Consider the following 14083-nt stretch of genomic DNA (forward strand, 5'->3'; position numbering starts at 1 on the left):
ATTAAATAGTTTTAAGTTGAAATATTTTATAATAATATTATTTTTTAATAATATTTTGAAAACATTTGGTTCTTTACTTAAAATTTCGTTATACTGAACATGTAATATTTCATGTTGAAAAATATACATTATAATTCACACATCTATAATTTAGGAATAATTGTACATTTTTATAAGCATATATATGGATTAATTTAATTCTTCCATGCACAATTTATATTTCTAAATTTTAAAAATAAAACAATTGAAACATTTTTTTTAAATAAACAATTTTTTTCCAAATTTAATTTTGTAAAATATAAAAAAATTATATTTTGCAAAATCCTGCTAATAATTCGTCATATTGGTATTGTTTTACCGAAATAGTATGCTTAGTAAGTATGCTTGATATTAATTTTAAAATTAACTGCGCAAATAATTATTAATATTTTATGAAAAATTAATATTTCTACATCTATTTTTATAAATATATTTATTATAATTGCAATTAATCTTATGCAAGATTTTGTCATATAGTTCCATAAATGTTTACCTATTGAGGTTAATATAAAAGATAGCAGACAGAATGTAACTGTGCACTATACTTTATTATTTCTACTATTATTAACACGTTAAATGTCATACTATTTAGTCATCAAGACCGATGCTTGTCCGAATTAACTTAAAAAGTTAGAACATATATGTATAAAGGGATCCCATGGCCCATGACTTGACAAGGCTTGTGACTCGTCTTGGCCGTCCTAGGTTTGTCATAAGATCAGTCTCGAAATTGATATAAAAAGGATTAAAATCAAGGCCCCACGACGCGATGCATCCAGTCAGGCTTACCATATGATAAATCAGCTCAGTAAACCTTTACACAGCGTAGGCATAAGGTGGCTCGCTATTGCTCGCGATTCGTGATTTGCGGCTCATTGGCTCGTCAAATTATCAATAAGTTATACGAGTCAAAGAACTCGCCAGGGTTCGCGCCTTGATTGAACGAAATAATTACTGCAGTACATCATTGCATCACCCAATTCTTCTACACTTATATAAATATATAAGAGCTTGTTTATTATTGCTAGTTGAAACATTTATTAAGTGACTATTTGATTATTCAAATCACATGGAGGATGATGAAAAAATTGTCGATTTGTTTCTATAATTATATAAAAAGTTTATAAAATAACTTTTTGCAAGTATTAATCACGTTCAACAGAATATTTATTTTGTTACTGTTGGAAGTTTTTTTCGTGCTGATTGCACTTACTTTAGATCTTTTAGATAATCCTATATTAGCGAAGAAAATTTTCAATATTTGCAAAATAAGCATTCTGTTGAATGCGATCATTGATTAGCTCAAACCTGCAAAATTATCGACTTATCTATATATACACAAAGGGTTCTTTGGCTTGCGACAACTTACCGCTAATCTTCGAAAACGACATATCACGAGCCATGAACCGCAAGCAATAACGAGCCGTCCTGGTCCCACAGCGATAGAGCTTTACCGAGTTACGTCGAGTCATAAGCCGTGGAACCTTACCTTAATACCCCCGTAACAAAAGGCCACATTTATGTCATACTAAAGTCTCACAGTAGTCAAGAAGAAAATATGATGTCACTGTGAGATTGTATCAAATTATCTATAAATATAATATTGAAGTGTGTGATAGCTAAAGTAATAAATATACTACACATGATAATATTATATAACATTATTCAATTACGTTAATAACATATCTTATAAAAATGTGGATGTAATAATAAAAATTTGATTCTAGCATCGCCGAAGAAATAAATTAAATACGGCATTCAACGTATTAATTAGTACTGAACGAATCGGTAATTTTATCACTTACTACTGGCGGAGTCAGTAGTTTTTTCAGGTCGATTTTGTTGCTCTCAGTTTCTTCCTTGGTAATTAATCGTAAAAGTTGAGTGGCCGCCTTGTGTTCGGCCGGTAACAGATTAGGGCTGTAATTGATATCTTCCAGGAACTCTATGGTCAGGGTCTTCAATTTCTGATCCATTTCGAAGTCCTGAGCATGCTTGGATACCCAGTGCCTGAGGACGTTTAGTACCCTCATAGTTGCGGCGGTCGACATTACCGATTCCTTCCGTCTATTCTTATCTCGGCCACGATTGTTACCGTCAGTAGCAGGCCCTTTGTCTGGTGGATTACTCGAAGCAGAAGTTGCGATAGCAAATGCGGCTGCCGCCGTGGACGTGCTGCTCCTAAATTCGAGACCAATTTTATTAATAATATGACGATCATAGTAAAAATAAAAAAAAAATCCAAATCTTAGTTGTTGAATTACGATCTTTCTTCATTTCGACTTGTCTAGGCGTTCACTCTACGTTGCGTTAAGAGCTTTTATCGCTTTAACCCGCCGGTCAGGTTTTTCGCGACGTACTTTAAAGCATGCTACTGTGCTGAAGGAGCGACACAAGGAAAGATTCAGTGATTGTCTATTTTTCTATTTTTTAAAAATAATATTGACTATTATATCATAATAAGCATCGTGATTTAAGCAAATAGAGTCTAATGTGCATTTTGATTTTGCAAAAAAAGTTTTGAGATATCGACAAATCAGCGGTGTAAATACTTTTTATTTACTATTTTTATTATTGTGTTGCTACAAAGTATATACTTGGAATGAGGATTGTATTGTAACTGGTTTCAGTAAATTCAAGTTTCGATGCTATAAATATGAAATAATGCATTAACATTATAACTGTGCTGAAGGAATTGCGGCACGAGAGAAGATCAAGTAATTGTTCATTTTTTTCTAGTTTTCAAAAACAATAGTTGACTACATATTATGTAGTAAGCATCATGATTTAAGCAAATAGAGTTTAATCTCGATTTTGCAAAAGTTTTGAAATATCGGCAAGTCAGGTGTAGATTTTTATTTGTTGTTTTTAATTACTGTGTCACTGTATAAAGTACATGTTTGGAATAAGGATTGTAATTGGCATAATTTTAACAGTTTAAGTATCGATGCTATAAATAATGTAAGTATCTAATATATAAATTATAGCTACACTAATAAAGAAACAAATAAAATCTCAATTATTTTCTTTTTTTCTTAAAAATAATGCTTAATTATATATTATATCATGTAATAAATTAATATAATAAATAAATAAATAAAAATAAATTTCAGAAGCATTGAGATCGGGATTCACAGAATTATTACCGGTTTAAATCATTCTTTGGAATATCCTGCGTTATAAGCACGCAAATAGCACAAGCGACTAAAAACTATTTCTATTTCGTTTGGTGATTGTTTCGTTCACTATGGTGCATTTTCTAAATGATGAAGAGATAGAATGAGTGAATTGAATCGTGTGTAAGCGAATAACCGTAGTTATTAAGGGAAGTAAGGGAAGAGAGACACATTTAGGATTAATTTTACGATTAATTTTCAGGAGCAATAGCTAATTGTTCCAACAAGCCATAAATCTATAACAATAGAGCAAAGGACAGACATTTCAGGCTTTATTTTTGAATGATGCTGCAAGCAGAAGGATTTGCAGCCATGCTACACGGAATAAGTGGATAATGACGCTTTTCAAAATGAGCCCACTTACCAGATAGGTTCAGGTCCAATGCTATGAATGACACAAAACAATACATGAAACACGGTTGAGTAGAAACAGCAGCGGGAGTATCTTCTTGATCTAAGGGCTCTCATTTAATTCTTCAAGACGGTGATAAAAATATAATTTATCGAGTAAAAGTGGAGTAAAATCTTGAATTGGGTGATAATTTTTTACATTATCATTATTATAAGCAATTTTATTTATCGATTATAAAGGAAGTAGAAATATTAAGATATTTACAAGTTTGAAAAGTATATACTGCATTAAAATTAATATATACTGCTTCTAAATTATTTATAAAACAATTTTCATAATACAGGCATAACAAATTTCACGTATTTACAATATATTTACAATTTGTCCAATAAATAAACACAACTCAAATTAACCAGAAATTTTGCATTATATTGAAACATAAATGTTTTACATCAATATTGCAAATGTTTGCAATTTGATTTTGAAACATAAATTTTTACAGTGTAGGGGAAATTATATGTTAACTCTAAGTTATTTACTATCTTATGGACTAAACTGTCAGAAAAACCGCCGAGCAATATTTATACGACATTATAATCTCTAAAATACTTTCCTTATCAATTTCTCCCTTTAATTGTAAGAATAATTTTAATTATAACTCTGATAAATGAAATATGATATCGAGAAAAAGCTCTCATGCGTTAGAAGGCGGAGACTGCCATTTACGGTACTCAACACATTCAGCAAGAACGAAATAGAGATAATTTTCATCGATACGAAAGTCTTCGAAAGTTTTAGAGACACGATAAAATGCATATAATAAAGCTATAAAAACGAACCTTCGATGACTCTGTCGAAAGCTAGTTATTACCACACCGGCTTTACTGGAAACCTGAGCATCGTGATAGCTGCTCTGCTGCGAGATCTCATCATGCATTGATCGTCTGTTTACCCAATAATTCTGCAAATTCATCGAAAAAAATTAAGATCCATAATTTTTTTTATACGGAAAGAATTTATTAATTCTGTTACCATATAAATGATAAACAATAATCTTTTGCTTTAATAAATTCTTTTTTTTTTATATTTTAAAGCTAGAATGTCTCCTAATTCTTGGTTTGAGGAAAAATATTGTACATTATAACTTTTTTTCTTAAAGAAAGTATAAATAAAATATAGTTATTAAAAGAGATATATAGTTATGAATAAGGTCCTTATTAACAGCGCATATTTTGTTTCTTACCTCAAAAATAATTACTTATATTTGTAATGGAGAGGGAAAATATTTTATATGACAACAAAAAATTACTCAAGAGTTAAAAGTAAAGCTACATCTTCTTATAAAAGTAAAAAAATTAATTAAAAATTTTGGCAGATTTTAAATCATCTCTAAATACGCACGATTAAAGTATTTCAATTATTATATAAATTATCATTTAAAAAATTCATAAATATTTAATGATTAAAGGAACATTTTATTTTCGATTACTTTATTTTATTAAATTTGAAGAAATTTTAATATTTTGTTATTTATACATACGCCAGTTATAGTGGAAACCGAACCGCTCCTTGGTCCGGTGGCGGCTGGCGCAGAAGCGATTGATGCTCTATGCTCCGAATATTGCTGTTGATTCTGCTGTGCTGATTGGTTGTTTGATTTTGGAGAAGTTATACTTTCGTCATCATCGGTCGATGTACTTTGCTCATCTTTACTCTCCTTTATCAGCGGAGAGACAGGCGGTTTTGGAGATTTTGGCGTCTTAGGAGTGGTAGGTGTCTTGGGTGTCTTGGGTATCTTCGGCGATTTGGGCTTGGTAGGCTCGGCTGATTGTGATGATGGTGGTATGTCGTCATAAGTAAATTGTACTATAATTTATTTAATTAATATGTATACAGGTTTCAATAACTATTACTTAAATATCTTCGAATCTATAAGGTTTAAACGAAAAATTGTTTCAATCAAAATTGCACAGTACAAAGAAGGTTATCACATGACAATAATAATTTTTTATCTCTAGGTGAAAGCGCTTTGGATTTCAAGGTGAACTTCGTTTTTTTTAATGAAATTATATGATTTTTTTACATAACAAGATTCCTCTAATTATATTCTGCATAAAGATATCAAAAAACCAATAGTTTACGAGATATTTTATACTTTATTCTGATACATATTGACATGAAATATTAAGTATCTCGTAACTATTAATTTTTTCATAACTATACCTTAATACTTTTATAAACAAATTAATGAGATAAATCAACTGGTGAAAAGAAAACACATAGTTATTTGTTTCAAAGATTATTTATTTTGTCTACATATTCTTTTAAAAGCAACTATATGTTTTCTTTCCGTCTATTGATGCATCTGCTTATAAAATTGTTAAAGTTCAATTACACAGGCCGATATAACTTCTGATCCAGAAACGATAGTATATAATCCCGAAGGTTTTTGGCACGCTAAAACCAAATTCGTAGCTCAAATTGCTCCATCACATCAAGTTTCTGAGATATTCGGAAAAGCTAACAATGCTAAAAAGGTCTATTTTGGGCATCTTTAGGATGAAATTTCTCGTAAACGTGATGTGATGGACAAATATAGGCTGCGGATTTAAATTCAGCATTAAAAAAATCTATCAAAAATCATCTATAATTATACAGGGTGTATAAAAAATATCGGGACGGCAAAATATCACCGAAAACTAAACATTTTAGGGAAAAGTATTTCAGATAAAAGTTGCAGGGTTTTAAAAAAAATTTACTTATTGGCATAATGAATTTGACCTTGAGTGATGTTGCCAAGGTCTGATTATGGTCAAATTGATTTTTTTAAATAGAACACCCTATTTTTAATGCCAGAATTTAATAGCTGATGTCAAAAGCTTTTCAAAACACTATAATAAAGTTATTTTTCATTAAGTGCTTTTTGAGTTATAAGACTTGAAAGTTACAGTACCGCCGACTTTATCATTATGCAACAAGGTGTCGACTGACCTGTTAGCTAAAACCTGTTGAATGCTGTTCAGGATCATATTCTGGATAATATTTGTTAAGAGTTTTTTCAAAGTCACTGGAGAATGTATCTCTTATTTTTATTTTTGCACCAAGATATTTGTAAAAATGGAAATAAGAGGTATAACCTCCAATGACTTTGACCTTGACAAATGTTGATCTTTGACAGATTATTTTGTACGTACAAGTATAAAACTCATATTGTATATTGTATAAAGCAAACATTACGAGTCGACGTTAAAAGTCGGTAACAAAACTGTAATTTTCCAACTTCTTTTCTCTTTTGGTATAAAGTCGATCGATTTGGATACATTATCATTTATATTTTAATTATGGAGGATTTTTTAATCTGTAAAGACAGTTAGAAAAATACTTGTTTAGAAAAATTGATAAAACAGATTTACTTTAGGACGTCCGATCTGTGGTGCCTTCAAACGATATAACCAATAACGACAACATTGTATACATTCGCTAAATATTGACTACATTTAACGCTGAGGATGGCCCCAAATATTCGACTTTGAAGCAAGCTAAATATATTGATGTTCTAATTTATTAATCGTTTAATTTACGAATTTTTGCGCACCAAGTACCGGACCGTACTCTCATTTGCTTTATTTTTCTAATAATTTTGAATTTTGAGATCCTTATTAAGTTTCTTTATTTTTAATATTTTAACCCTTAACCGGACGCGCCTTCCAGCCAAACGTTAATTTGGCGCGTGCAGCACTGAGTGCCACATCACAAATTTATTATTTAGGAGTTATAATAATTATAATGGATAAATAATTGAACAATCGTCACAAAAGCAAGTAAAATATATATATATATAATAAAATTAAATTCAAATTTAACTTAATTTGTCGTGCAATAAATTTATAATACAACAATCTTACTTAGCTCGTAATCCTTTGTTAATTATTTCGTTTTAAAATTTTTGCGCTCATAATATATTGATTTCTTAATTTTAATTACGCAGACTAAAACATGCGTGTTGTTACAATTCCGTTTTTATGTTTATTAGACTAATTTTTAGCATTCAAATTGTGATTTACTTAAAAAGTGTGCTAGATTTTTAAAACTTCTGAGATTTACCATGTATTGACCAATACGAAGTATGTACACTGAGGATGACTCGATGTGAATTAACTCGAAACGTTAATATTATAGCACGATAATCCTGCGTGACTTATAGTCCTTTGTTAAATCTTTCGTTTTTAAAATTTAACATTAAATAAAGAATATCGAAGGTCGTTAACAAAAAAACCTACATTATTAATGATATTTCAGAAAAACAAATTTTGCGACACTCACAATCAGTACCGCGACGCACCCACTTAAGGGTTATATGCAGAATATTGAATAGAGGAATTATATTATGCAAAAAAATCATAGAATTCCATTTTTTTAAATAAAGCTGATCTTAAAATTTTTAATCCGCCTGGAAATTTTTCATCCTCATATGATAGATCCTTTGCAGCATGTAATTTTTATTAAACAAATTTTCCTCTGAATCTCATAGATTTGAAAATATTTAAAGTTGTAACAACTATTGATACCCTGTACAATAATTTAATTAAAGGAACAAGCGGCATAATCAAATTATAATGAGCTAACATCTAATCGAAGAATTTTTTTTTCTAACTGCAAACTTTTTTTTTACGTATAGATTAATACTTTTAATAACTTTATTAAATTTAATTGTACCTTTTGTATCCTCTTCTGCAGTGCCAGGTGTATCAATTTCCGAGACACGACGTGAGTAAATACCTCCCTCTTGAGGACTCGGATCCGATCCAGATCCGGATCCAGATTCCGTCGAACCAACTAGTGTCACAGAACTCAAGTTGCTCGGTGAAGATGGTGCGCTGATTGCTGTAACGTCTTAAATTCCAAATTTCTTTCACATATCAGCAGTACTTTATAAATTTATCAAATAAGAAATATATGTAAAAAAATCCAAATTAATTTTGCTTATAGTAAGTCTTATCCTAATATTCTCTCTTCCCCTTCCCTTTTAAAATTACATAATATAAAAATATTGAAAGAAATTTCTTCTTTCTTTTTGTCTTTAAATATTACAATTAAAATCTGCACTACATTTAAATTTAACAATAACTTTATATTAATTTTTTATATTTAATTTAAATTCTGTAGCTTTGCGAGTTTACATATACGTGATCATACCTGTGAGTGTTTCGGAACTGGACGACACGGCTATTACTTTCGGTATTGTCAGATGACATCCATCATTTTCGATTTCGTTATTATCCACACGAATGCTAATTTTTCGCGGCATAGTCGGAGATTGCAACGAATTAGATGGACTGGACGCTTGCGACGTTGGACTGCGCTTTATGACTGGAGCCTCGGAGATGTGGCCGAGCACTTGTTCTTCGTCTACTAAACACGAGAAATTCGAAATCGCATTTTGGCATATTTTTACATCATTTTTATGTATTTATTTTTATAACTCAAACACTTTATTGCATAATTTAATTTTTTTTACCTAAATATGGGGGCGCCATTTTCGATCAAAATTAGATTTTAAATTAATATATATGTATCTATATGTATATTATTTAAATAAATTTTATCTCAGAAATAACTGCGCACCGATTACTTTTAGACTTTCAACACATAATCAGTTTGAAATATTAATAATCTCCTTCCTAAAGGGGAGAATGTAAAAATAGCCAAAATTGAATGAGCCACTGAATTTTGAAACTTTTAAAACGTATGCAATTGCCATTTTGAAAGGCCGTACATTCATAGAAAAATGTTTATTTATCCAGGAAAGCTTGGGAAACCTTTGAAAAATAATAAAACCGATCATATAAACACTCTGCAAAAAAATTCAATTTATTTCTAAACGATGATAGATTTTAAAATTAATGGTATGTTTACATTTAATACAAGTTGGATCATGAAATACTATTGTATAAGAATACACTATCAGAAAAGTTTATATATATATATATATATATATATATACACACACACACACGACGCAAAAAATTAAAAGATCACCTAGTCTGTTCTCAAAAATAAGTAAATATTCAAAAAAGTGTAACTTCATCAAAAATGATTATAACAAAATGTTTAAAAAAGCATTTAGCTTGAAATATCTACTTTTAAGGTCGGTAATTGATATTTCGATCAGATTAATTTTTTACGGAAATCTATATACAATAGAAATGGATATCCATCAAATCTGAAAATTTTGTATAAATTTTATAAGATTTATGGTGTGAAATAAAAATTGTACTCAAATGCAGTGTACAGCAGTCCGTTAATTAAAAAATAGTTTTATTATAGTGTTTTAGAAAGCTCTTGACACCAGCTATTAGATTCTGGGGGGCATCAAAAATAGTGTTCTATTTTAAAAAATCAATTTGACCGTAATCAGACCTTGGCAACATCACTCAAAGTCAAACTCATTATGCCAATAAGTAAATTTTTTTTTAAACCCTACAACTTGTATCTGAAATACTTTTTCCTAAAATGTTTAGTTTTCGGTGATATTTTGCCGTCCCGATATTTTTTATACACCCTGTATAATTATAGATGATTTTTGATAGATTTTTTTAATGCTGAATTTAAATCCGCAGCCTATATTTGTCCATCACATCACGTTTACGAGAAATTTCATCCTAAAGATGCCCAAAATAGGCCTTTTTAGCATTGTTAGCTTTTCCGAATAGAAACTTGACGTGATGGAGCAATTTGAGCTACCAATTTGGTTTTAGCATGCCAAAAACACTCGGAATTATATACTATCGTTTCTGGCTCAAAAGTCATATTGGCCTGTGTAATTGAACTTTAACACTTTTATAAGCAGATGCATCAATAGACAGAAAGAAAACATAGTTGCTTTTAAAAGAATATGTAGACAAAATGAATAATCTTTGAAACAAATAACTATGTGTTTTCTTTTCATCATACATGCTATGACCATAGCATAAAGTAGATATCTCGCAAGAGATCCGGGTTCGATCCCTGGCCAAGATAACATTTTTTTAAATTTATTTATTCGTCATTTTTCATTAGGATACGTGCTGGAGATACTCACGCTTCTTATAACCAGATCGCCAGTAACTTTTCGAATTATATCCACTAGTATTAACGTCAAAGGATCCATGGGATTTCGCGTCGCGAGTATCGCTCACTTCTGATCCATATCCTGTGTATAAAGCAAGATGTTATTAAAATATTTAAAAACCACAGCTAATATACATACATATATATATATGTATGCATATATGTACGCGCGCGTGTAGATACACACACACACATACACACTTACTTCTAAAAAAAGCGGTATATATACGAAAAATTTGGGACAACTTTACTAAATTTCAAATGATCACAACTTGTAAAATAATGAAGATAAAAATATGATTAAAAATGCAAAATAAAGTTTGAAATGTTTACTTTAAGAATATTTAAATAAGAATTGTACTGGGCTATTATTTTTAAAATGGTGGATGACAAAGTGAGAAAATGCAAAATTGATAATCAAAGATTCAAGTTTGCGATGGTACGTAGTGTAAATTAGGTATTGCAGTTAATGGGACAACATGCACGTGAAAGTATAGAATTTTATCTTTAAATCATTTGTTTATCAAGCTCGATATGATAATTTTTTGTTGAGTTATCCCAAATTTAAGATACTCAGTTATCTCAAATTTAAGATACTGTCATTAGCTCAAATTATGGTTGTAATTCTTCCCAATATAAACTGTATGAAATTTGACTGGTCGAAATGTCTTTGTGTACGTGCGTATAAATATGTATGTGTGCGTGCATGCATGCATGTGTGTGCAGGCTGTATTCGTGCGTTTGTGCGTGTATATTAATAGTTTGTATGACCTCGTGCACGTATTATCTCATTCATATGATCAAACATACTTCTTAATAAGGACGCGCGCACGCGCGCATATGTACACGTACTTATACATATATACACAATGATGTCCCAACCAATGAAACTCTATACAGTTCATATTGGGAAGAATTACAATCATAATTTGAGCTGATAATGCTATCTTAAATTCGGAATAACTCAGCGAAAAATTATCGTATTGAGCTCGATAAAGATGCGATTTGAAGATAAAATTCTATATTTTCACGCGCATGTTGTCCCATTAGGCTGCGACATCTGATTCACATCATGTACTACGCAAACTTGAACCTTTCATCAATTTTGCATTTTCTCACTTTGTTATCCGCCATTTTTTAAATAATAACCCAGTACAATTCTCATTCAAATATTCTTAAAGTAAATATTTCAAACTTTATTTTGTATTTTTAAACATATTTTTATCTTTATTATTTATCAAAATGTGATCATTTGAAATTTGATAAAATTTTCCCAAATTTTTCGGGCACCTACCGCTGAGAATTTTTTGAGAATGAGTGTATATGTGTGTGCACACACACACACACACGCACGCACGCACGCACACACACACACACACAAGATGTCCTATTTTAATCACCTCAAATACTTCTTAAACAGTGCATTTTAAATAAAAATTTTTCAGCCAAAAATTTTAGGACTTTGAGGAGATGGCACCATAAGATAATGCCATTAATTTGATTTTGGGTGGCGTCGTCAAGGTCAGAGCAAGATTACTTTGAATTTTTTAAAAGGAACTCCCCATTGTTCATTACGTATTCTTGTAGCTTACCTCGAGAGCTTTCCAAAACATTATAATTAAGTTTATTTTCATTAAGTACTTTGCACGTTATAAGACTTGAAAGTAACAGTACCGCTAGCATTAGCATTATGCAAGCTGTTCGGCTGACGGCTAAAACCTGTTGAATGTTGTTTAGGATCATGTTCTGGATAACATTTGTCAAACAAATGGCATCATCTTATGTACTCCTCAAAGTCCCAAAACTTTTGTCTGAAATATATTTTCTTAAAATGCACTGTTCAAGAGATATTTGAAGTGATCGATTAAAATAAGACACCCTGTGTGTGTGTGGGGGGGGGGAGTGTGGGTGTGTGTGTAATATATATATTTTGTGTTCTACTAGTAATATATATCTATTAATTGTTGATTGAGTTAAAAAGAAAACTCAATATATGCACAATAATATCAATTTTCAAGCTTGAAATTGCTAAGCAATAAAAGTGATAAAGAAGTTGGAAACAAGCAAACAATTGCGTCAAAAAATAAAAATTCATTAAATATTAAAATCAGAGAAAGAAAACATTTAAATAATTTTTCAATAAATATATAATCGAGGTAAGTTTTAACTTTTAGTTTTCCTCAGAATCGATAAAATAAATTCATTTTCTATTATTATTTATTAATTGACTTAGAAAGAATATAACAATAAGTTAAGTCGGAACGCTCTTATATTAATTATTTGTTGAAAAAAACTAGTTTTAATCTTTTTTTTCTTTAAGTTTGATGTTTAATAAACTAGTTTTTATTACTTGTCTGAATTATTTGCTCATTTTTTATCTCTCCATGACTTTTATTAATGTATACACCTGATACTGAGCTTGCGCCGCTAGTTCGTCTCGGTGAAAAGCTTTTTCTTCGATCCTCGGAATATAATTGTGTTTCATTTGCATTTGTTCCTAATACGTCTAAGGATCTAAAACATAAATACAGAAAATGTTATTCAGATGCCAAGAATAATTTCAATAATGTATAGAAATTACTTTCTACAGAGGAACAATAGTAATATAACAGCATTCATAAAAGAACTTCTTTATTACGTAATATACAGCCTTGTCCATAAGTACGTAACATCCTTCATTTATTGGAAGAGACGGTAATAAGAGCCAAAGAAGAAATAATAAAATATCGGAATTGTTATAAAAATAAATGTTACTTTTCAATAAAACTATTTCTATTCGATTTTTCATTAAATATAAAATGTTTACGTCAATTTGTGAAAGGTTTATACTTATGGCCAAGGTTGTATTATTGAGTTTGTGATAGATCAATTATGACATTTCAATTTTTTGAAATTTTGTAGTTAAATTCATTTTAAGCTTATAATTGTTATGGTTATGATTATATTTGTTATGATTATATTTGTTACCTCCCGCCTCCCCCAAGAGATCCGGTGGTTATTTGCGCGTCCGGCGGTTCGGCTTCATAAAAAACTTTTTTTAAGGCCTCCAGCACTGTGACGCCATCGGTGAATACTCGATATGTCAACAGAAATGTGTTGAGAAAATCGATACTAAGAAATCTGAGGTCGGTCAATCGCTGTAATAGTCGCTCGGGCGTCGCGGAACGGATCTGCGGTATTTTGCAGGAGTTCAAAGTGCGACAGAATCTGATATCCACGTCGTCCTTGAACAGCTTTGGGTCGTTCCGGATGGATTGTGGCATCGTGACGGAGCTGGTGTCCGACAACGATCCATGAAGCAGATCGTTAAAGTGAACGTTGTCCATACATTGACTTATGTCACTAACCCACGCTGCTTTTTCCTGTCAAAGTTTACTTTAAGGTATTAATACGTATATAGTAGATA

The 14083-nt window shown here is 30.6% G+C and overlaps 1 protein-coding gene across 1 annotated transcript in view; it reads right to left on the reverse strand.

Moving 5' to 3' along the window:
• The window catches only part of LOC108748533 (ras-specific guanine nucleotide-releasing factor 1-like), a gene marked incomplete at its 5' end in the record, with an annotated part of 18130 nt that extends 4091 nt beyond the window's left edge, over positions 1–14039 (reverse strand). Inside the window, 9 exons of the mRNA XM_018486755.1 lie at positions 1845–2220; positions 3580–3600; positions 4407–4528; positions 5108–5433; positions 8284–8460; positions 8764–8979; positions 10649–10759; positions 13085–13191; positions 13645–14039. Coding sequence (XP_018342257.1) covers positions 1845–2220; positions 3580–3600; positions 4407–4528; positions 5108–5433; positions 8284–8460; positions 8764–8979; positions 10649–10759; positions 13085–13191; positions 13645–14039 — 1851 coding nt within the window. The remainder of the gene's footprint in view (positions 1–1844; positions 2221–3579; positions 3601–4406; positions 4529–5107; positions 5434–8283; positions 8461–8763; positions 8980–10648; positions 10760–13084; positions 13192–13644) is intronic.
• Positions 14040–14083: the final 44 nt, after the last annotated feature.

The sequence above is a fragment of the Trachymyrmex septentrionalis genome, unplaced genomic scaffold (genome assembly GCF_001594115.1).
Source record: "Trachymyrmex septentrionalis isolate Tsep2-gDNA-1 unplaced genomic scaffold, Tsep1.0 scaffold23, whole genome shotgun sequence".
Classification (NCBI taxonomy): Eukaryota; Metazoa; Arthropoda; class Insecta; order Hymenoptera; family Formicidae; genus Trachymyrmex; species Trachymyrmex septentrionalis.